The following is a 24118-nucleotide window of genomic DNA, read 5'->3' as shown; positions in this document are numbered from 1 at the left end:
TGCTTAGAGATTTGTCAAATGTCGAGCCCCTGAATAAAACTGAAAACATGGCATCGCTTGTTGTGCAGTACCAGTTTATTAGAAATAAGTACTGATGGATTATCAGTAATCATCTCACAGTGACACAGAGACGTTGACCTTCAGAGCGTTTTTGTGACCTTGAACACAACTTTTAGATCTCAAACAGAAACACTGCTTATAGCTATGGCTCTGTGAAGGGAAGCGGGTTTCTTGCTCTTTCTTGGCTGCTGGTTCAGTGAGTTCTGGTTGTACAGGGATGAGACGTATACCAATGGAGTCTGTGGAATCTCGGGTTTCATATGATATGTGGTTTGTGCAGAGAGCATGAAGTTAAAATCGCTGTAGCTCACTCGGTGCTGTGTAGCGTTAGCTCGTTTTCGTTCAGTGCTGATTTAGACGCTTGGTGTTGGAATTATGTTTCGGTTTGATACAAATGGTTACTATGGTCTGGTAGCTGAGTTTCCTCCCGTTCAGTGGGTATGCCACATTAATAGGTTGTTAAATGTTAACATGTTTGTTAACATGTTTCCTACAGGTTGCTGTGTCTGGGCTTAAGAGGTTACCGTGTGATGAAAAACCATCTCCGTATTTCTGCACAGTTCAGGTAAAGGTAGTGTGCATACAGCCTGAAAGCTCCCACAACCCGCTCCGGGGGAATAGTGGTAAAAATAAAAGCCACTTGTTCTTCACATCTTCTTCCTGAGGTATGGAAACAAAGAAAGGTTTGGTTCGCAGCGAAAGTGCCAGCGTCTCCTCTCCATGGCTCCTCCGCTCGGGTCGGCTTTACGGAGCGGCTCCCGCTGCTATTGGCTAGAATTCAGTGCCGTATAACGGTGAGGTCAGTGTGATACGGAAGTGAACCAGAAAATAAAGAAAGGAATCCAATTGATGCGTTTCAGGCAGCGGGGAGGGATATGGGAGAGAATCTCCCTCTGGCCTGAACTTTGGGATTTTGGCTTTTTGGAGGCACTGCACAGCTGATGGACAGCCGGAACACAAACCACCAGATAAACAGAAACCTCTTTTGTAAAGTCCAGCTGTTTGAACATGTGCACACAGCTGGACTGTTGTTGGTGTAATATCATTTCTAAAAAGGAAAGAAGAGTACGTCACATCTGAGAGCCAGACGCACAGGTGTAACCCCACCCACTCATGACTCCGTACGGATTCCCAGATCATTTCTGACAGCTTCTTATCCAGGGGGGCGTCCCTGTCCCTGTCCCCGGCCCATGGCACACACACTCTGCCTGTGTGAGGCTGTGTGTATTCTAACTTTTAGGGACTGCATATTTATTTATTTTGGTGATGATCCGACTTTCTGAGGCCGCAGCGTTCACAGAGAGCTCCACGTGCTGCAGCTCTCTGTTCTCTTCAAACTGCGTCCACTGAACAATATGATTCACTGCACCCCCCCAACAAGAACGAGAACCTGACTCGGAGTGAAATGGGTTTTTTAGCTTTTTCTGTCGGCATTTCCTGCGATCGTCATCAGGTAGTCAGTCTAAATGAATAGTCATATGGGGCGTTTCTTTGACTATTTATAGGCAAATCTGGGCGTTACGTGAAGTCCGCAAAAGCTGCGCCGCGTTTGGAGTTGATTGTGATTTATAAAGGAAACCGGCGTAGGACGTGCGTGCGCAGGGTTTTATAAATCAGAATGATTTTGTGCGTATTTACTTGCTTTGTCCTACATACTCCACCTTCCCACGTGAATCCTACGCAAAGCTTTATAAATGAGGCCCCTGGTAACACAAACCTAACCAGGTGAGACATAGAAACCTGACCAGGTGAGACAAACCTAACCATGTGAGACACAAATCTAACCGAGTGAGACACTGCAGTGATTCTGGTTTGTTTTTGGTGTTTGCAGTTGGCAGAGAGCTGGATGGGGTACTCGGGTCCAGGATGTGGAATACTGAGCCTGCAGGTGACTGACAGGTGGGTCTCAAGGGACAGACAGGTGGGTGGTCTCAGGGGACTGAAATGTTGGTGTTCTCAGGTGACTGACAGGTGGGTGTTCTCAGGTGACTGACAGGTGTCTCAGGGGACTCACCGGTTGGTGGTCTCGGTTATCTAAGTTCTAGGTGGGTTTTTTTTCTTTCAGGTATGTTTGGTGTCTGGATTTCAAAGGAGGTCTTTTCTGCAGCAGTCTGCCTGAAACTGGGCTGAACTGGCAGCGCTGTGAAGACAACATCCACCAGGTGGCGGTGTCCCCCTCAGGTGAGCTGCTGTCATCAAACCTCCTGCTCACCTACAAAGCCCTCAACGACCTGGCTCCCACCTATCTGGTTGTCCTCCTTGAGGAGTACACCGCCTCTCGCTCCCTCCGCTCTTTCTTTGCTGGCCTGCTAACCGTCCCCACCCAACGCCTAGTGCCCATGGGGGCTCCGGCTTTTAGCTGCACTGCTCCCAAACTATGGAACTCTCTTCCCCACACATCCAACAGTTTGACACAATTACCACATTAAAGACCCTCCTCAAAACCCCCCTGTTCAGATCAGCCTACTCACTGTAGTGCTACATGTCCCGTTTCCCTACATGTTCCTGCTACTGTCCTTTCGTACTTTTTTATGCCTTTCCTTAGAATATTTTATGAGTTATAAGGTGTCCTTGGGTGCTTTGAAAGGTGCCTCTAAGTAGGATAAATTATTACTTATTATTATTATTCACCTGTTAGTGCCTCATGCTGCTTGTGTCTGTAGTATTACCCTGATGCTAACGGTCCCTCCCCAGGTAACCTGCTGTGGAAGGTGGAGCAAAAGACCCTGACGGCATACGCCTGTGCTAAAGTGTCCGCTAAAGGGAAACGGCACTGGTACAAAGCCTCGGAGCAGACGGCCTTTGTGGCTCTGAGCGACGACTCGGCCTGGATCATCAGGACCAACGGAGACCTCTACCTGCAGACAGGTACCTGTCTCACTGCCTGTCTCACTGCCTGTCTCACTGTCTGTCTCACTGCCGCGACCTGCGGTCTGTTCTCTGTCTCACGGTCTCTGTACCAGGACACAGATAACTGGTATCAGCTAACTGGTTAGAATCAGAATAAGGAGTCCTGTATTAGTCCCACAGCGGGGAAACTTACATTTGTTACTGCAAAAGTGGCAAAGCGGATAAAAAAGATATAATAACACAGAATAGGAAACATCTTAATATATAGAAGAAAAGCACAGATTAGTAATACTAGAATAAAGTAAGTAAGTACACATCCATGGCTAAAAAAGGATGAGCAGCACCTTCATAAGATGTAAGGTGTGGAGACATTATGATTGATGATGGTGATTATTGCAGTGTTTCAACAAACGTGAAGGGTCCTTATTGCATGTTGCCATTTGTGTGGGGTCTACCAGGGGCCCTGCTGGTTGTACAGTCCGTATTGTGCGGGGGTCTACCAGGGGCCCTGCTGGTTGTACAGTCCGTATTATGTGGTGTCTACCAGGGGCCCTGCTGGTTGTACAATCTGACCGCTGCAGGAAGGAAGGACCTGCGGTATCTCTCCATGAGACACCGAGGGTGCAGCAGCCTGTCACTGAAGGACCTGCACAGTGCGGACAGGGTTTCCTGCAGAGGGGACACATTGTCCAGTTGGAGGATAGCTTGGCTGCAATTCTCCTGTCTCCCACCACCTCCACCTCCACAGTGTCCAGAGGACTCCCCAGGTCAGAGCTGGCCTTCTTAACCAATCTGTTCAGCCTTCCTGTCAGCAGTCGAGATACTGCTGCCCCATTAGACCACATCAGAGAAGAGGGCTGATGCCACCACAGAGCCATAGAAGGTCTGCAGGAGTGCCCCTGCACCCCAAAAGACCTCAGTCTGCTCAGCAGGTACAGTCTTTCTCTGTCGCTTCAGCTACAGATCAGCACGTTGATCAGTCCAGTCCAGTTCATTGTTCAGATGAACACGAGAACACGTAAGATTTTCCAATATCAATGTCCGCTCCCCGGATGTTCACTGGTTTGAGGGGAGTTAGTTGGCGCCATCGGAAGTCCACTATCAGCACCATGGTCTTCCCGGCATTGAGCTGAACAGAATCGCCCCTGGGGGCCCCCGTACTGCAGATGAAGGTGTCTGAGTGGCAGTCCCTGGTCCTCACGTACTGTAGACCGTAGTCAAGGATCCAGGAGATGAGGTGGTGATCCACCCCCGAGAGCTGCAGCTTGTCTCCAAGGAGCAGGGTCTGGATGGTGCTGAAGGCTCTGCAGAAAGAGAAGAACATGGTCCTCACAGGGCCCCCAGTCTTCTCCAGGTGGGAGAGGGACCCCTGCAACAGGTAGATGACGGCGTCATCCACCCCGATGTCAGGCTGGTAAGAAAACTCTAGCGGGTCCATCGATGGTCGCCAAAGGGGCCAAAAGTGTCTACGGACCAGCCTCTCCAGGGTCTTCATCAGCTGCGATGTCTCTGATCTATGTGATGTGTCTTATCATGTCTCTGATCATGTCTCTGATCATGTCTGTGATCATGTGATGTCTCTGATCATGTCTCTTATCATGTGATGTCTCTTATCATGTGATGTCTCTGATCATGTCTCTGATCATGTGTTGTCTCTTATCATGTGATGTCTCTGATCATGTCTCTGATCATGTGTTGTCTCTTATCATGTGATGTCTCTGATCATGTCTCTTATCATGTGATGTCTCTGATCATGTGATGTCTCTGATCATGTCTCTGATCATGTGATGTCTCTGATCATGTGATGTCTTTGATCATGTCTCTTATCATGTGATGTCTCTGATCATGTGTTGTCTCTTATCATGTGATGTCTCTGATCATGTCTCTTATCATGTGATGTCTCTGATCATGTGATGTCTCTGATCATGTCTCTGATCATGTGATGTCTCTTATCATGTGATGTCTCTGATCATGTCTCTGATCATGTGTTGTCTCTTATCATGTGATGTCTCTGATCATGTCTCTTATCATGTGATGTCTCTGATCATGTCTCTGATCATGTGATGTCTCTGATCATGTGATGTCTCTGATCATGTGATGTCTCTTATCATGTGATGTCTCTTATCATGTGATGTCTCTGATCATGTGATGTCTCTGATCATGTGATGTCTCTTATCATGTGATGTCTCTTATCATGTGATGTCTCTGATCATGTCTCTGATCATGTGTTGCCTCTGATCATGTGATGTCTCTGATCATGTCTCTTATCATGTGATGTCTCTGATCATGTGATGTCTCTGATCATGTCTCTGATCATGTGTTGTCTCTTATCATGTGATGTCTCTGATCATGTGATGTCTCTGATCATGTCTCTGATCATGTGATGTCTCTGATCATGTGATGTCTCTGATCATGTCTCTGATCATGTGATGTCTCTGATCATGTGATGTCTCGGATCATGTCTCTTATCATGTGATGTCTCTGATCATGTGATGTCTCTTATCATGTGATGTCTCTGATCATGTCTCTGATCATGTGATGTCTCTTATCATGTGATGTCTGATCATGTGATGTCTCTTATCATGTGATGTCTCTTATCATGTGATGTCTCCGATCATTGTGGTGTCTCTTATCATGTGATGTCTCTTATCATGTGATGTCTCTGATCATGTGATGTCTCTTATCATGTGATGTCTCTGATCATGTCTCTGATCATGTGATGTCTCTTATCATGTGATGTCTGATCATGTGATGTCTCTTATCATGTGATGTCTCTTATCATGTGATGTCTCTGATCATTGTGGTGTCTCTTATCATGTGATGTCTCTGATCATGTGATGTCTCTGATCATGTCTCTGATCATGTGATGTCTCTTATCATGTCTCTGATCATGTCTCTGATCATGTGATGTCTCTTATCATGTGATGTCTCTGATCATGTGATGTCTCTGATCATGTCTCTGATCATGTGATGTCTCTTATCATGTGATGTCTCTTATCATGTGATGTCTCTGATCATGTCTCTGATCATTTGATGTCTCTGATCATGTGATGTCTCTTATCATGTCTCTGATCATGTCTCTGATCATGTGATGTCTCTTATCATGTGATGTCTCTGATCATGTGATGTCTCTGATCATGTCTCTTATCATGTGATGTCTCTTATCATGTGATGTCTCTTATCATGTCTGTTATCATGTGATGTCTCTGATCATGTCTCTGATCATTTGATGTCTCTGATCATGTGATGTCTCTGTCCTCAGGTCTCAGTGTGGAGCGTCCCTGTGCTCGCTCTGTACAGGTGGACGTCCCCTGTGTGTTCAGCCAGGTGTGTGTGAGTGGGGGCGCAGTGTGGGCTCTGAGCGAACACAAGGCCCTGTTCTACAGGGAGGGGGTCACCAGCTACTGCAGTGAGGGGGGGGGCTGGAAGTACGACACCGTCAGGTAATAACCCTACTACTACTGTAGTAATACTAGTACTACTGTAATACTATTACTGTAGTAATACTACTACTACTGTAATACTATTACAGCTACTACTACTGTAATACTACTACAGCTACTACTACTGTAATACTACTACTGTAGTAAGACTACTACTACTGTAATACTACTACTACTGTAATACTACTACAACTACTACTTCTGTAATACTACTACAACTACTACTACTGTAATACTACTACTACTACTACTACTACTACTACTACTGTAATACTACTACTACTACTGTAATACTACTACAACTACTACTACTGTAATACTACTACTTCTGTAGTAATACTACTACAACTACTACTACTGTAATACTACTACTACTGTAGTAATACTACTGTAATACTACTAATACTGTAATACTACTACTACTACTACTGTAATACTACTACTACAACTACTACTACTGTAATACTACTGTAGTAATACTACTACTACTACTGTAATACTACTACTACAACTACTACTACTGTAATACTACTGTAGTAATACTACTACTACTACTGTAATACTACTACTGTAATACTACTACAACTACTACTACTGTAATACTGCTACTGTAATACTACTACTACTACTACTACTACTGTAATACTACTACAACTACTACTACTGTAATACTGCTACTGTAATACTACTACTACAACTACTACTACTGTAATACTACTACTTCTGTAGTAATACTACTACAACTACTACTACTGTAATACTACTACTACTACTACTACTGCAGTAATACTACTACAACTACTACTACTGTAATACTACTACTACTGTAATACTACTACTACAACTACTACTACTGTAGTAATACTACTACTACTGTAATACTACTACTACTACTGTAATACTTCTACTACAACTACTACTACTGTAATACTACTGTAGTAATACTACTACTACTGTAATACTACTACTACAACTACTACTACTGTAATACTACTACTACTGTAATACTACTACTACTACTGTAATACTACTACTACAACTACTACTACTGTAATACTACTACTACTGTAATACTACTACTACTACTGTAATACTACTACTTCTGTAGTAATACTACTACAACTACTACTACTGTAGTAATACTACTACAACTACTACTACTACAACTACTACTGTAATACTACTACTACTGTACTACTAATACTACTGTAATACTAATACTACTACTACTACTGTGATACTACTACTACTACTGTAATACTACTACTACTGTAATACTACTACAACTACTACTACTGTAATACTAATACTACTACTACTACTACTGTAATACTACTACTACTGTAATACTAATACTACTGTAATACTAATACTACTACTGTAATACTACTACTACTACTGTAATACTACTACAACTACTACTACTGTAATACTACTACAACTTCTACTACTGTAATACTACTACTACTGTAATACTACTACAACTACTACTACTGTAATACTACTACAACTTCTACTACTGTAATACTACTACTACTGTAATACTACTACAACTACTACTACTGTAATACTAATACTACTACTACTACTACTACTACTGTAATACTACTACAACTACTACTACTGTAATACTACTACAACTACTACTACTGTAATACTACTACAACTACTACTACTGTAATACTTGTAACAGTGTACTACTACTACTGTAATACTACTACTACTACTACTGTAATACTACTACTGTACTACTACTACTACTGTAATACTACTACTGTACTACTACTACTACTGTAATACTTGTAACAGTGTACTACTACTGTAATACTACTGTACTACTACTACTACTGTAATACTACTACTGTAATACTACTACAACTACTACTACTGTAATACTAATACTACTACTACTACTGTAATACTTGTAACAGTGTACTACTACTACTGTAATACTACTACTGTACTACTACTACTACTGTAATACTACTACTGTACTACTACTACTACTACTGTAATACTACTACTGTACTACTACTACTACTGTAATACTTGTAACAGTGTACTACTACTACTGTACTACTACTACTGTAATACTACTGTAATACTTCTAACAGTGTACTACTACTACTGTAATACTACTGTAATACTTCTAACAGTGTACTACTACTACTGTAATACTACTACTACTGTAATACTTGCTAACAGTGTAATACTACTACTGTAATATACTACTACTACTACTACTATGTATACTCTACTGTACTACATATACTGTAATACTACTACTGTACTATACTACTACTATGTCAATACTTGTAACCAGTGTAATACTACTACTGTACTACTACTACTGTACTACTACTACTGTAATATACTACTGTACTACTACTACTACTACTACTGTAATACTACTACTGTTACTATACTGTAATACTTCTAAAGTAGTACTGCTACTACTGTAACTACTAATAATACTGTAATAATACTTACTACTACTACTATACTACTGTAATACCTAATATGTACTACTACTACTCCTGTAATACTACTCCTGTACTACCTACTACTACTACTGTAATACTTGTAACAGGTGTACTACTAGTACTGTAATACTACTACTGTACTACTACTACAGTAATACTACCTACTGTAACTACTATACTCTACTACTGCTACTACTGTAATACTACTGTAATACTTCTAACAGTGTACTGCTACTACTGTAATACTACTGTAATACTTCTAACAGTGTACTGCTACTACTGTAATACTTCTAACAGTGTACTACTACTACTACTGTAATACTACTGTAATACTACTGTACTACTTGTAACAGTGTACTACTACTACTGTAATACTCCCCCTCTGTAGAGGTGGTGTACTCTCCCCCTCTGTAGGGGTGGTGTACTCCCCCCTCTGTAGGGGTGGTGTACTGTGGTGTATTATTATTAATACAGCTTTATTAATAATAATAATAAAGCTTTATTATTATTATTAATATTAATAATAAAGCTTTATTATTATTATTAATATTAATAATAAAGCTTTATTATTATTAATAATAAAGCTTTATTATTATTAATAATAAAGCTTTATTATTATTAATAATAAGAAATTAATAAATAATAATAAAGCTTTATTATTATTATTATTAATATTAATAATAAAGCTGTATTATTAATATTAATAATAATAATACAGCTTTATTATTAATATTAATAATAATAATAAAGCTTTATTATTATTAATATTATTATTAATAATAATAATAATAAAGCTTTATTATTATTTATTAATTTCTTATTAATATTAATACTGCTATTGTAATATAACTAGTAAAGGGGGGGCTAGAGGTACGACACCGCTACAGATAATGCTGCTGCTACAGTTCTAATACTGCTGATAGAGGTTCTACAGTATTACGGTAACAGATGCCTTGGAGCTGTTTATCCTGAGCTGAAGACCTGTCTGTCCTCCCTGTCTGTCTCCTTGTCTTTCTCTCTGTCTGTAGTGAGGCTCAGGGACTGGATCTTATGTGTGTGTGTCTGGCTGAGGGGGGGACAGCCTGGGCTCTGGATGCCAGTGGCAGCCTCTGGTTCAGGACAGGGATCTGTCCATCCAGACCTCAGGGGGAGGATGACCACTGGTGGCAGGTAGAGTCTTTCTTTCTTTCTGTCTGTCTGTTTCTCTGCATGTCTCTCTGCATGTCTCACTGGCTGTTTTTCTCTCAGATCAGTATCTCTGACTACGTGGTCTTCGATCAGGGAAGTCTGATCCAGACTCTGCTGGCGGCAACTCACAGTGTTGCCACGGTAACGCGGGCCCCAGTGGAGCGGGTGGTGGCCTTCCTGTCCCAGCACTCCCAGTGCCAGCCTAGTCTGGTGAGCGCCAACCGGAGGGGGGTCTGGGTCGCCTCAGGGAAGAACCAGCTGCACCTGGCTCGCGGCAGCCTGGTGGGTCAGTACCATGAACCAGCCCAACATACCGAACTCTACCGCATCTTCAGGTTCCTGGTTCTCAGTACCTCTGCTTCATCTCTTTAAGGAACCTTCTGGCAGAACGTTGTTCCAAGAGGAACCGTGTCCAGCACCAGGTGGACCTTCATCACGTCATCAGCTGTCCCTCACAGAGAAGGTAACACAACAACTAGTCCCCCTACCTCTGCTAGTTCTGAGACTAATCCTGAACATGTCTTTACCACTTCCTGTGTCTCTGTGTAAACCTGATCAGCTGATCCTGATCTGTCTCAGGTTCCCTCCTTTGGTTGGCTCAGAGCAGGAAGGACCTGTTCTGTGTTTGGGATCAGGATGGAGAACTTCGCCCCTCTTCAGTCCCTCTTCCAGCTGTGGTAAGAACATATCTCTGTCCTGTCTCCGAGCCTCTCCTGATGTTCTACAGATGTTCTACTGTTGCTCTGCTGTTGTTCTCATAGTGCTCTGCTAGGTATGTTGGGCTCTGCAGAATGTTGATAATTCTCTCATAAAGTTAAATACTTGTTCCTGCATGAGATCTTTAGAGCTGGCTCTGCAGGAAATGTGTCTGGCATCAGTTCTCCAGTTTCTCACTGGGTTTCCAGTCCCTGATCCAGAAGTTTCCTTTGCATGATCTAATGATGTTCTCCTGATGTTCCCCTGATGTTCTCCTGATGTTCCCCTGATGTTCCCCTGATGTTCCCCTGATGTTCTCCTGATGTTCCCCTGATGTTCCCCTGATGTTCCCCTGATGTTCTCCTGATGTTCCCCTGATGTTCTCCTGATGTTCCCCTGATGTTCCCCTAATGTTCCCATGATGTTCTCCTGATGTTCTCCTGATGTTCCCCTGATGTTCTCCTGATGTTCCCCTGATGTTCTCCTGATGTTCCCCTGATGTTCCCCTGATGTTCCCCTGATGTTCCCCTGGTGATCCCCTGATGTTCTCCTGGTGTTCTCCTGATGTTCCCCTGATGTTTCCCTGATGTTCTCCTGATGTTCCCCTGATGTTCCCCTGATGTTCTCCTGATGTTCCCCCGATGTTCCCTCTCTGTTCCCCTGATGTTCTCCTGATGTTTTCATGATGTTCTCCTGTCTGTTCTCCTGATGTTGCCCTCTCTGTTCCCCTCTCTGCTGTCCTGATGTTCTCATGATGTTCTTCCGCTGTTCCCCTCTCTGTTGTCCTGATGTTCCTCTCTCTGTTCCCCTTTCTGTTGTCCTGATGTTCCCCTCTCTGTTGTCCTGATGTTCCCCTCTCTGTTGTCCTGATGTTTCCCTCTCTGTTGTCCTGATGTTCTAATGATGTTCCCCTCTCTGTTGTCCTGATGTTCCCCTCTCTGTTGTCCTGATGTTCCCCTCTCTGTTGTCCTGATGTTCTAATGATGTTCCCCTCTCTGTTGTCCTGATGTTCCCCTCTCTGTTCCCCTCTCTGTTCCCCTGATGTTCTAATGATGTTCCCCTCTCTGTTGTCCTGATGTTCTCCTGTTGTTCCCCTTTCTGTTGTCCTGATGTTCCCCTCTCTGTTGTCCTGATGTTCCCCTCTCTGTTCCCCTGATGTTCCCCTCTCTGTTGTCCTGATGTTCCCCTCTCTGTTGTCCTGATGTTCCCCTGATGTTCCCCTCTCTGTTCCCCTGATGTTCCCCTCTCTGCTGTCCTGATGTTCTCATGATGTTCTTCCGCTGTTCCCCTCTCTGTTGTCCTGATGTTCCTCTCTCTGTTCCCCTTTCTGTTGTCCTGATGTTCCCCTCTCTGTTGTCCTGATGTTCCCCTCTCTGTTGTCCTGATGTTTCCCTCTCTGTTGTCCTGATGTTCTAATGATGTTCCCCTCTCTGTTGTCCTGATGTTCCCCTCTCTGTTGTCCTGATGTTCCCCTCTCTGTTGTCCTGATGTTCTAATGATGTTCCCCTCTCTGTTGTCCTGATGTTCCCCTCTCTGTTCCCCTCTCTGTTCCCCTGATGTTCTAATGATGTTCCCCTCTCTGTTGTCCTGATGTTCTCCTGTTGTTCCCCTTTCTGTTGTCCTGATGTTCCCCTTTCTGTTGTCCTGATGTTCCCCTCTCTGTTGTCCTGATGTTCTCCTGATGTTCCCCTCTCTGTTGTCCTGATGTTCCCCTCTCTGTTCCCCTGATGTTCCCCTCTCTGTTGTCCTGATGTTCCCCTCTCTGTTGTCCTGATGTTCCCCTGATGTTCCCCTCTCTGTTCCCCTGATGTTCCCCTCTCTGTTGTCCTGATGTTCCCCTCTCTGTTCCCCTGATGTTCCCCTCTCTGTTCCCCTCTCTGTTGTCCTGATGTTCCCCTCTCTGTTGTCCTGATGTTCCCCTCTCTGTTCCCCTGATGTTCCCCTCTCTGTTGTCCTGATGTTCCCCTCTCTGTTGTCCTGATGTTCTACTGATGTTCCCCTCTCTGTTCCCCTGATGTTCCTCTCTCTGTTCCCCTGATGTTCCCCTCTCTGTTCTCCTGATGTTCCCCTCTCTGTTGTCCTGATGTTCCCCTCTCTGTTGTCCTGATGTTCCCCTCTCTGTTCCCCTGATGTTCTACTGATGTTCCCCTCTCTGTTCCCCTCTCTGTTGTCCTGATGTTCCCCTCTCTGTTCCCCTGATCTTCCCCTCTCTGTTCTCCTGATGTTCCCCTCTCTGTTGTCCTGATGTTCTCCTGATGTTCCCCTCTCTGTTGTCCTGATGTTCCCCTCTCTGTTCCCCTGATGTTCCCCTCTCTGTTGTCCTGATGTTCCCCTCTCTGTTGTCCTGATGTTCTACTGATGTTCCCCTCTCTGTTCCCCTCTCTGTTCCCCTCTCTGTTTTCCTGATGTTCCCCTCTCTGTTCTCCTGATGTTCCCCTCTCTGTTCCCCTCTCTGTTCCCCTCTCTGTTCTCCTGATGTTCCCCTCTCTGTTCCCCTCTCTGTTCTCCTGATGTTCCCCTGATGTTCCCCTCTCTGTTTTCCTGATGTTCCCCTGATGTTCCCCTCTCTGTTCCCCTCTCTGTTCTCCTGATGTTCCCCTCTCTGTTCTCCTGATGTTCCCCTCTCTGTTTTCCTGATGTTCCCCTGATGTTCCCCTCTCTGTTCTCCTGATGTTCCCCTCTCTGTTGTCCTGATGTTCCCCTCTCTGTTCCCCTGATGTTCTACTGATGTTCCCCTCTCTGTTGTCCTGATGTTCCCCTCTCTGTTCCCCTGATGTCCCCCTCTCTGTTCCCCTGATGTTCCCCTCTCTGTTCCCCTGATGTTCCCCTCTCTGTTGTCCTGATGTTCCCCTCTCTGTTCCCCTGATGTTCCCCTCTCTGTTCCTCTCTCTGTTGTCCTGATGTTCCCCTCTCTGTTGTCCTGATGTTCCCCTCTCTGTTCCCCTGATGTTCCCCTCTCTGTTCCCCTGATGTTCCCCTCTCTGTTGTCCTGATGTTCTACTGATGTTCCCCTCTCTGTTCCCCTGATGTTCCTCTCTCTGTTCCCCTGATGTTCCCCTCTCTGTTCTCCTGATGTTCCCCTCTCTGTTGTCCTGATGTTCCCCTCTCTGTTGTCCTGATGTTCCCCTCTCTGTTGTCCTGATGTTCCCCTCTCTGTTCCCCTGATGTTCTACTGATGTTCCCCTCTCTGTTCCCCTCTCTGTTGTCCTGATGTTCCCCTCTCTGTTCTCCTGATGTTCCCCTCTCTGTTCTCCTGATGTTCCCCTCTCTGTTCCCCTGATTTTCCCCTCTCTGTTCTCCTGATGTTCCCCTCTCTGTTCCCCTCTCTGTTCCCCTGATGTTCCCCTCTCTGTCTTCCTGATGTTCCCCTCTCTGTTCCCCTGATGTTCCCCTCTCTGTTCTCCTGATGTTCCCCTCTCTGTTCCCCTCTCTGTTCCCCTCTCTGTTCCCCTCTCTGTTCTCCTGATGTTCCCCTCTCTGTTCCCCTCTCTGTTCTCCTGATGTTCCCCTGATGTTCCCCTCTCTGTTTTCCTGATGTTCCCCTGATGTTCCCCTCTCTGTTCCCCTCTCTGTTCTCCTGATGTTCCCCTGATGTTCCCCTCTCTGTTCTCCTGATGTTCCCCTCGATGTTTTCCTGATGTTCCCCTCTCTGTTCCCCTGATGTTCCCCTCTCTGTTCTCCTGATGTTCCCCTCTCTGTTGTCCTGATGTTCCCCTGATGTTCCCCTCTCTGTTCTCCTGATGTTCCCCTCTCTGTTTTCCTGATGTTCCCCTGATGTTCCCCTCTCTGTTCTCCTGATGTTCCCCTCTCTGTTCTCCTGATGTTCCCCTCTCTGTTCTCCTGATGTTCCCCTCTCTGTTTTCCTGATGTTCCCCTCTCTGTTCCCCTCTCTGTTCCCCTCTCTGTTCCCCTCTCTGTTTTCCTGATGTTCCCCTGATGTTCCCCTCTCTGTTCCCCTGATGTTCCCCTCTCTGTTCTCCTGATGTTCCCCTCTCTGTTGTCCTGATGTTTCCCTGATGTTCCCCTCTCTGTTCTCCTGATGTTCCCCTCTCTGTTTTCCTGATGTTCCCCTCTCTGTTTTCCTGATGTTCCCCTCTCTGTTCCCCTGATGTTCCCCTCTCTGTTCTCCTGATGTTCCCCTCTCTGTTGTCCTGATGTTTCCCTGATGTTCCCCTCTCTGTTCTCCTGATGTTCCCCTCTCTGTTTTCCTGATGTTCCCCTGATGTTCCCCTCTCTGTTCTCCTGATGTTCCCCTCTCTGTTCTCCTGATGTTCCCCTGATGTTCCCCTCTCTGTTCTCCTGATGTTCCCCTCTCTGTTTTCCTGATGTTCCCCTCTCTGTTCCCCTCTCTGTTCTCCTGATGTTCCCCTGATGTTCCCCTCTCTGTTCTCCTGATGTTCCCCTCTCTGTTCTCCTGATGTTCCCCTGATGTTCCCCTCTCTGTTCTCCTGATGTTCCCCTCTCTGTTTTCCTGATGTTCCCCTCTCTGTTCCCCTCTCTGTTTTCCTGATGTTCCCCTGATGTTCCCCTCTCTGTTCTCCTGATGTTCCCCTCTCTGTTTTCCTGATGTTCCCCTGATGTTCCCCTCTCTGTTCTCCTGATGTTCCCCTCTCTGTTCTCCTGATGTTCCCCTCTCTGTTCTCCTGATGTTCCCCTCTCTGTTTTCCTGATGTTCCCCTCTCTGTTCCCCTCTCTGTTCTCCTGATGTTCCCCTCTCTGTTTTCCTGATGTTCCCCTCTCTGTTCCCCTCTCTGTTCTCCTGATGTTCCCCTCTCTGTTCTCCTGATGTTCCCCTCTCTGTTCTCCTGATGTTCCCCTGATGTTCTCCTGCAGCTGGAGGTGTTCCACCTGTCTGCCTGTCCTGATGCTCTGTGGGTTCTGGACTCTCAGGGCCGGGTCAGTATCAGGACTCTGTCTCCGTCCTGTCCCTCTGGACTCAGCTGGACCCTTCTGGACCTCAGCCAGCTCGGTACGTTCATGAGGGGGAACCAGAATACTGATGGTGATGTAAACACAGTGTGGAGGGGGCTTCTTGTGTGACATCCTTCAGGGGTCAGGTGACACTATGACGCACACACACACAGACACACACACACACAAACACACACAGCTGTGTTCCTCCATCACATTGACAGGTGGAGGCTGTGTAACAGGGTTGTGATTCACACTGTGTGTGTGTGTGTGTGTGTGTGTGTGTGTGTGTGTGTGTGTGTGTGTGTGTGTGTGTGTGTGTGTGTGTGTGTGTGTGTGTGCGTCATAGTGTGACCACATGACTGTTTTGGTAATGTATATGTCTAAATGTCAGCTCAGTGGAACCATGTTTCTGAGAGTACTCTGATGCTTTGTGTGTTAAAGCAAACTGGAGTTCCTCAGCGGATCAGTGTTGGTGTTTTTACATCAGTATTATTCCTGGTTGTCGATCAACCTTTTCCTTTAGAGTTTACTGACACCTCTCGTCTGATAGGGAGTCTGTCGCTGTGTGAGTGTGTACTGTAGGTGTGTGTACTTTAGGTGTGTGTCCTGAAGGTGTATGTACTGTAGGTGTGTGTACTTTAAGTATGTGTACTGAAGGTGTGTGTACTGTAGCTGTGTGTACTTTGTGTGTATGTTACAGGAAGTGTTCGTCTGGTCAGTGTGAGCTGCGGCAGCCAGAATGTCTGGGCTGTGGACGGAAGAGGAGTTGTTTACTTCAGGGTGGGAACCCAGCCTATGAACCCAAGCATGATGCTGCCAGCCTGGATACAGATAGAACCACCTGTACAAGTAAGAGAGACTCAAAGAACCACCTGTACAAGTAACAGAGACTCAAAGAACCACCTGTATAGGTAACAGAGAACCACCTGTACAGGTAACAGAGACTCCGAGAACCACCTGTACAGGTAACAGAGACTCCTAGAACCACCTGTACAGGTAACAGAGACTCAAAAAACCACCTGTACAAGTAACAGAGACTCAAAGAACCACCTGTACAAGTAACAGAGACTCAAAGAACCACCTGTACAACTAACAGAGAACCACCTGTACAGGTAACAGAGAACCACCTGTACAGGTAACAGAGACTCCGAGAACCACCTGTACAGGTAACAGAGACTCCTAGAACCACCTGTACAGGTAACAGAGACTCCTAGAACCACCTGTACAACTAACAGAGACTCAAAGAACCACCTGTACAAGTAACAGAGACTCAAAGAACCACCTGTATAGGTAACAGAGAACCACCTGTACAGGTAACAGAGACTCCGAGAACCACCTGTACAGGTAACAGAGACTCCTAGAACCACCTGTACAGGTAACAGAGACTCAAAGAACCACCTGTACAAGTAACAGAGACTCAAAGAACCACCTGTACAAGTAACAGAGACTCAAAGAACCACCTGTACAACTAACAGAGAACCACCTGTACAGGTAACAGAGAACCACCTGTACAGGTAACAGAGACTCCGAGAACCACCTGTACAGGTAACAGAGACTCCTAGAACCACCTGTACAGGTAACAGAGACTCCTAGAACCACCTGTACAACTAACAGAGACTCAAAGAACCACCTGTACAAGTAACAGAGACTCAAAGAACCACCTGTACAACTAACAGAGAACCACCTGTATAGGTAACAGAGAACCACCTGTACAGGTAACAGAGACTCCGAGAACCACCTGTACAGGTAACAGAGACTCCTAGAACCACCTGTACAGGTAACAGAGACTCCTAGAACCACCTGTACAACTAACAGAGACTCAAAGAACCACCTGTACAAGTAACAGAGACTCAAAGAACCACCTGTATAGGTAACAGAGAACCACCTGTACAGGTAACAGAGACTCAAAGAACCACCAGTACAACTAACAGAGACTCAAAGAACCACCTGTACAACTAACAGAGAACCACCTGTACAGGTAACAGAGACTCCGAGAACCACCTGTACAGGTAACAGAGACTCCTAGAACCACCTGTACAGGTAACAGAGACTCCTAGAACCACCTGTATAGGTAACATAGACTCAAAGAACCACCTGTCCATGTAACAGAGACTCAAAGAACCACCTGTACAGGTAACAGAGACTCAAAGAACCACCTGTACAACTAACAGAGAACCACCTGTACAGGTAACAGAGACTCCTAGAACCACCTGTACAGGTAACAGAGACTCCTAGAACCACATGTATAGGTAACATAGACTCAAAGAACCACCTGTCCAGGTAACAGAGACTCAAAGAACCACCTGTCCATGTAACAGAGACTCCTAGAACCACCTGTACAGGTAACAGAGACTCCTAGAACCACCTGTACAGGTAACAGAGACTCATAGAACTACCTGTATATGTAGCAGAGACTCCTAGAACCACCTGTATAGGTAACAGAGACTCAAAGAACCACCTGTCCAGGTAACAGAGACTCCTAGAACCACCTGTCCAGTTAGCAGACTCCTAGAACCACCTGTCCAGGTAACAGAGACTCATAGAATCACCTGTATAGGTAACAGAGACTCCTAGAACCACCTGTCCAGTTAGCAGACTCCTAGAACCACCTGTCAAGGTAACAGAGACTCCTACAACCCCCTGTCCAGGTAACAGAGACTCATAGAACCACCTGTAAGGTAACAGAGACTCATAGAACTACTTGTATAGGTAACAGAGACTCAAAGAACCACCTGTCCAAGTAGCAGAGACTCCTAGAACCACCTGTATAGGTAACATAGGCTCCCAGAACCACCTGTATAGGTAACAGAGACTCCTAGAACCACCTGTCCAGTTAGCAGACTCTTAGAACCACCTGTCCAGGTAGCAGAGACTCATAGAACTACCTGTCCAGGTAACAGAGACTCAAAGAACCACCTGTCCAGGTAACAGAGACTCAAAGAACCACCTTTCCAGGTAACAGAGACTCAAAGAACCACCTGTCCAGGTAACAGAGACTCAAAGAACCACCTGTCCAGGTAGCAGAGACTCATAGAACTACCTGTCTAGGTAACAGAGACTCAAAGAACTACCTGTTAGGTAACAGAGACTCAAAAAACCACCTCTCCAGGTAACAGAGACTCATAGAACCACCTGTCCATGTAACAGAGACTCATAGAACCACCTGTATAGGTAACAGAGACTCATAGAACCACCTTTCCAGTTAACAGACTCTTAGAACCACCTGTCCAGGTAGCAGAGACTCCTAGAACCACCTGTATAGGTAACAGAGACTCAAATAACTACCTGTCCATGTAACAGAGACTCATAGGACCACCTGTCCATGTAACAGAGACTCAAATAACCACCTGTCCATGTAACAGAGACTCAAATAACCACCTGTCCATGTAACAGGGACTCATAGAACCACCTGTCCATGTAACAGAGACTCATAGAACCACCTGTATAGGTAACAAATGTGTGACCTCACGTCCTTTTAGCCAATAGGAGTGCAGCTGGTCAGCGTGCAGACCAGTCCTAACGACCGGCTGCTGTGGGCTTTGGACAACAGAGGCAGTGTGTTGGTGAGGACAGGGCTCAGCGAGGAGATGCCGGTGGGGACTGACTGGGAGCCGGTACCAGGTAAACTCACCTGAACAGGTTTATTAGTAATGTTGTTTTCATAAAGGATTACGGAATGTGTACGGTTTTATTACTGTGTATATTTGTTTGCTTGACAGTGTTCTTTAATGTGTACTTTATGTTGCGACTGAGAAAACGGGATTGAACTCAAATGCACGACTCACACCGGTTTTAACAAAAAGAGGTTTATTCAAACCAAAGATCCACTGTGAGGGACAGAACAGCATCAACACAGAATCCTCTTAAAGAGGAACAAACACTGGGAGCAGGAACAAACCAAAGATCCACTGTGAGGGACAGAACAGCACCAACACAGAATCCTCTTAAAGAGGAACAAACTCTGGGAGCAGGAACAAACCAAAGATCCACTGTGAGGGACAGAACAGCATCAACACAGAATCCTCTTAAAGAGGAACAAACTCTGGGAGCAGGAACAAACCAAAGATCCACTGTGAGGGACAGAACAGCACCAACACAGAATCCTCTTAAAGAGGAACAAACTCTGGGAGCAGGAACAAACCAAAGATCCACTGTGAGGGACAGAACAGCACCAACACAGAATCCTCTTAAAGAGGAACAAACTCTGGGAGCAGGAACAAACCAAAGATCCACTGTGAGGGACAGAACAGCACCAACACAGAATCCTCTTAAAGAGGAACAAACTCTGGGAGCAGGAACAAACCAAAGATCCACTGTGAGGGACAGAACAGCACCAACACAGAATCCTCTTAAAGAGGAACAAACTCTGGGAGCAGGAACAAACCAAAGATCCACTGTGAGGGACAGAACAGCATCAACACAGAATCCTCTTAAAGAGGAACAAACTCTGGGAGCAGGAACAAACCAAAGATCCACTGTGAGGGACAGAACAGCACCAACACAGAATCCTCTTAAAGAGGAACAAACTCTGGGAGCAGGAACAAACCAAAGATCCACTGTGAGGGACAGAACAGCACCAACACAGAATCCTCTTAAAGAGGAACAAACTCTGGGAGCAGGAACAAACCAAAGATCCACTGTGAGGGACAGAACAGCATCAACACAGAATCCTCTTAAAGAGGAACAAACTCTGGGAGCAGGAACAAACCAAAGATCCACTGTGAGGGACAGAACAGCACCAACACAGAATCCTCTTAAAGAGGAACAAACTCTGGGAGCAGGAACAAACCAAAGATCCACTGTGAGGGACAGAACAGCACCAACACAGAATCCTCTTAAAGAGGAACAAACTCTGGGAGCAGGAACAAACCAAAGATCCACTGTGAGGGACAGAACAGCATCAACACAGAATCCTCTTAAAGAGGAACAAACTCTGGGAGCAGGAACAAACCAAAGATCCACTGTGAGGGACAGAACAGCATCAACACAGAATCCTCTTAAAGAGGAACAAACTCTGGGAGCAGGAACAAACCAAAGACACTAAACACGACGTGGCTCCAAGCTCTGAGGCGTATTGGTGGCTTAATGACTCCGGTAGAAAATCACCATGAACAAACACGAACTGGCACGGGACAAAGGGCGACGAGGACAATAAATACACCAGGTAATGAGGAACAGGTGGAAACCATCAGGGGCGGCCAATCACAGGAGAGGGATTCTGAAACGAGAGGGAAGGTTCATTCAAAAATACAGGGAAAAGTCACAAGACCAAAAGACTTCAACTGAGCACCATTTCCCAGATATGACATCGAATGTGTACTGTGTGTACTTTAATGTGTACTGTGTGTACTTTAATGTGTACTGTGTGTACTTTAATGTGTACTTTGATGTGTACTTTGATGTGTACTGTGTGTACTTTAATGTGTACTGTGATGTGTACTGTGTGTACTTTAATGTGTACTTTGATGTGTACTGTGTGTACTTTAGTGTGTACTGTGTGTACTTTAATGTGTACTTTGATGTGTACTGTGTGTACTTTAGTGTGTACTGTGTGTACTGTGTGTACTTTAGTGTGTACTGTGTGTACTTTAATGTGTACTTTAGTGTGTACTGTGTGTACTTTAGTGTGTACTGTGTGTACTGTGTGTACTTTAGTGTGTACTGTGTGTACTTTAATGTGTACTTTAGTGTGTACTGTGTGTATTTTAATGTGTACTTTGATGTGTACTGTGTGTACTTTAATGTGTACTTTTCTGTGTGCACTGAGGGCTGGCCGTCAGTCAGCTGGTTCTGAGCTGCCGGACCGTTTGGGTTCGCTGCCTGAACGGAGACGTGGCTCGACGGTACGGAGTCTCAGAGCGAAACCCCGCCGGAGACTACTGGAAGAAAATCCCGGGGAACACCAACTGGTTAACTGGTGAGTTTCTATTTATACTGGTGAGTTTCTATTTATACTGGTGAGTTTCTATTTATACTGGTGAGTTTCTATTTATACTGGTGAGTTTCTATTTATACTGGTGAGTTTCTATTTATACTGGTGAGTTTATATTTATACTGGTGAGGGTTTATATTTATACTGGTGAGTTTATATTTATACTGGTGAGTTTCTATTTATACTGGTGAGTTTCTATTTATACTGGTGAGTTTATATTTATACTGGTGGGTTTATATTTATACTGGTGAGTTTATATTTATACTGGTGAGTTTATATTTATACTGGTGAGTTTATATTTATACTGGTGAGTTTATATTTATACTGGTGAGTTTATATTTATACTGGTGAGTTTCTATTTATACTGGTGAGTTTATATTTATACTGGTGAGTTTATATTTATACTGGTGAGTTTATATTTATACTGGTGAGTTTATATTTATACTGGTGAGTTTATATTTATACTGGTGAGTTTATATTTATACTGGTGAGTTTATACTGGTGAGTTTATATTTATACTGGTGAGTTTATATTTATACTGGTGGGTTTATATTTATACTGGTGAGTTTATATTTATACTGGTGAGTTTATATTTATACTGGTGAGTTTCTATTTATACTGGTGAGTTTATATTTATACTGGTGAGTTTATATTTATACTGGTGAGTTTATACTGGTGAGTTTATACTGGTGAGTTTATATTTATACTGGTGAGTTTATATTTATACTGGTGAGTTTATATTTATACTGGTGAGTTTATATTTATACTGGTGAGTTTATATTTATACTGGTGAGTTTATATTTATACTGGTGAGTTATATTTATACTGGTGAGTTTATATTTATACTGGTGAGGGTTTATATTTATACTGGTGAGTTTATATTTATACTGGTGGGTTTATATTTATACTGGTGAGTTTATATTTATACTGGTGAGTTTATACTGGTGAGTTTATATTTATACTGGTGAGTTTATATTTATACTGGTGAGTTTATATTTATACTGGTGGGTTTATACTGGTGAGTTTATACTGGTGAGTTTATATTTATACTGGTGAGTTTATATTTATACTGGTGAGTTTATATTTATACTGGTGAGTTTATATTTATACTGGTGAGTTTATACTGGTGAGTTTATATTTATACTGGTGAGTTTATATTTATACTGGTGAGTTTATATTTATACTGGTGAGTTTATATTTATACTGGTGAGTTTCTATTTATACTGGTGAGTTTATACTGGTGAGTTTATACTGGTGAGTTTATATTTATACTGGTGAGTTTATATTTATACTGGTGAGTTTATATTTATACTGGTGAGGGTTTATATTTATACTGGTGAGTTTATATTTATACTGGTGAGTTTCTATTTATACTGGTGAGTTTATATTTATACTGGTGAGTTTATATTTATACTGGTGAGTTTCTATTTATACTGGTGAGTTTATATTTATACTGGTGAGTTTATATTTATACTGGTGAGTTTCTATTTATACTGGTGAGTTTATATTTATACTGGTGAGTTTATATTTATACTGGTGAGTTTCTATTTATACTGGTGAGTTTATATTTATACTGGTGAGTTTCTATTTATACTGGTGAGTTTCTATTTATACTGGTGAGTTTATATTTATACTGGTGAGTTTATATTTATTTATTTTTATTTGTGTTTCAGTGACTCAGGATGACGAGCTGTGGGCAATCACTCTGATTGGTGGGTTATCCCGCCGCCTGACGAAGCTCCTCCCACAGACCCTCGGTAGACCTGCTCCCTTAGGCAACTCCCTCAGCGGGGACGATGACGAGTGGGAGCTCATCTGAGCGGTGACATCGCTGAACATGGTGGCTGCAGGGTAATGAAGTGGACTCGGACTTCAGAAGCACTTTATTCTGAAAGGACAGAGGAAGAGGACTCATTCTGAAGAAGACCTTTTAGATGATTGTCTTTTGATTCTGAATGACATTTAAGGGACCGTTCGTTTTATTCCAGGTTAGTGGAAACCAGTTTAAAGACTCACACTTCCTCTAGACCCATTAAAGGGAAATCTCCCTGGGTGAACTGGTTCCACTAGTTATTTTATGTACGTTCCTCATGCTAACTATAACTAATTCTGGTTTAGTTTGACTTCTTCAGGCTAACCATGAAAGGGGCATTTAACAGTGTAATAACTCCAGATCAGTTTACAAAAACAATCTGAAACTTTTAGATATTTAATGTTCAAAGGCTTTTACAAACTGAAAGATCTCTGATTTCAGCTTCTGTCTCTTCTGGTTAAACTGGTTCATCAGATATAACAAGTTCATCTGGTTAAACTAGTTGACAAGTTACTCGGGTTAAACTAGTGGATCTGGTAGATCTAGTTAAGCTGGTTGTGTTTTTGGTTCCTTGGGAGGGATAATGAATGGACGTGTTTCTCCTGTGCTGTGGAGCTCTTTGAACTGAGACTAACCCTGGATTTATAATAAACACTTTACACTTGTGCAGGTGTGGTGTAAGCCGATTGGCTGCTGCCGACCAGTCAGATTTCAGTGTGTGTGTGTGTGTGTTAGGGAG

General features: G+C 44.0%; 1 protein-coding gene across 6 annotated transcripts in view; it reads left to right on the top strand.

Annotated features, from left to right (window-relative positions):
* tecpr2 (tectonin beta-propeller repeat containing 2) overlaps nucleotides 1-24044 on the top strand; it is a 39878-nt gene extending 15834 nt beyond the window's left edge. For 3 of the 6 annotated variants that reach the window (XM_063882433.1, XM_063882431.1, XM_063882432.1), the window contains exons 15-27: nucleotides 1892-1959; nucleotides 2126-2241; nucleotides 2755-2928; nucleotides 6173-6353; nucleotides 9865-10006; nucleotides 10085-10310; nucleotides 10398-10487; nucleotides 10604-10701; nucleotides 15554-15689; nucleotides 16335-16483; nucleotides 19114-19255; nucleotides 21402-21551; nucleotides 23240-24044. In XM_063882433.1, coding sequence (XP_063738503.1) covers nucleotides 1892-1959; nucleotides 2126-2241; nucleotides 2755-2928; nucleotides 6173-6353; nucleotides 9865-10006; nucleotides 10085-10310; nucleotides 10398-10487; nucleotides 10604-10701; nucleotides 15554-15689; nucleotides 16335-16483; nucleotides 19114-19255; nucleotides 21402-21551; nucleotides 23240-23385 — 1818 coding nt within the window. In that variant the 3' untranslated portion in view covers nucleotides 23386-24044. Of the gene's footprint in view, nucleotides 1-1891; nucleotides 1960-2125; nucleotides 2242-2754; nucleotides 2929-6172; nucleotides 6354-9864; nucleotides 10007-10084; nucleotides 10311-10397; nucleotides 10488-10583; nucleotides 10702-15553; nucleotides 15690-16334; nucleotides 16484-19113; nucleotides 19256-21401; nucleotides 21552-23239 lie in introns of those variants that run through there. The other 3 variants (XM_063882434.1, XR_010165715.1, XR_010165714.1) reach the window with 3 other exon arrangements.
* Nucleotides 24045-24118: the final 74 nt, after the last annotated feature.

The sequence above is a fragment of the Eleginops maclovinus genome, chromosome 4, assembly GCF_036324505.1.
Source record: "Eleginops maclovinus isolate JMC-PN-2008 ecotype Puerto Natales chromosome 4, JC_Emac_rtc_rv5, whole genome shotgun sequence".
NCBI lineage: Eukaryota > Metazoa > Chordata > Actinopteri > Perciformes > Eleginopidae > Eleginops > Eleginops maclovinus.
This window is presented reverse-complemented; position numbering and strand designations above follow the sequence as displayed.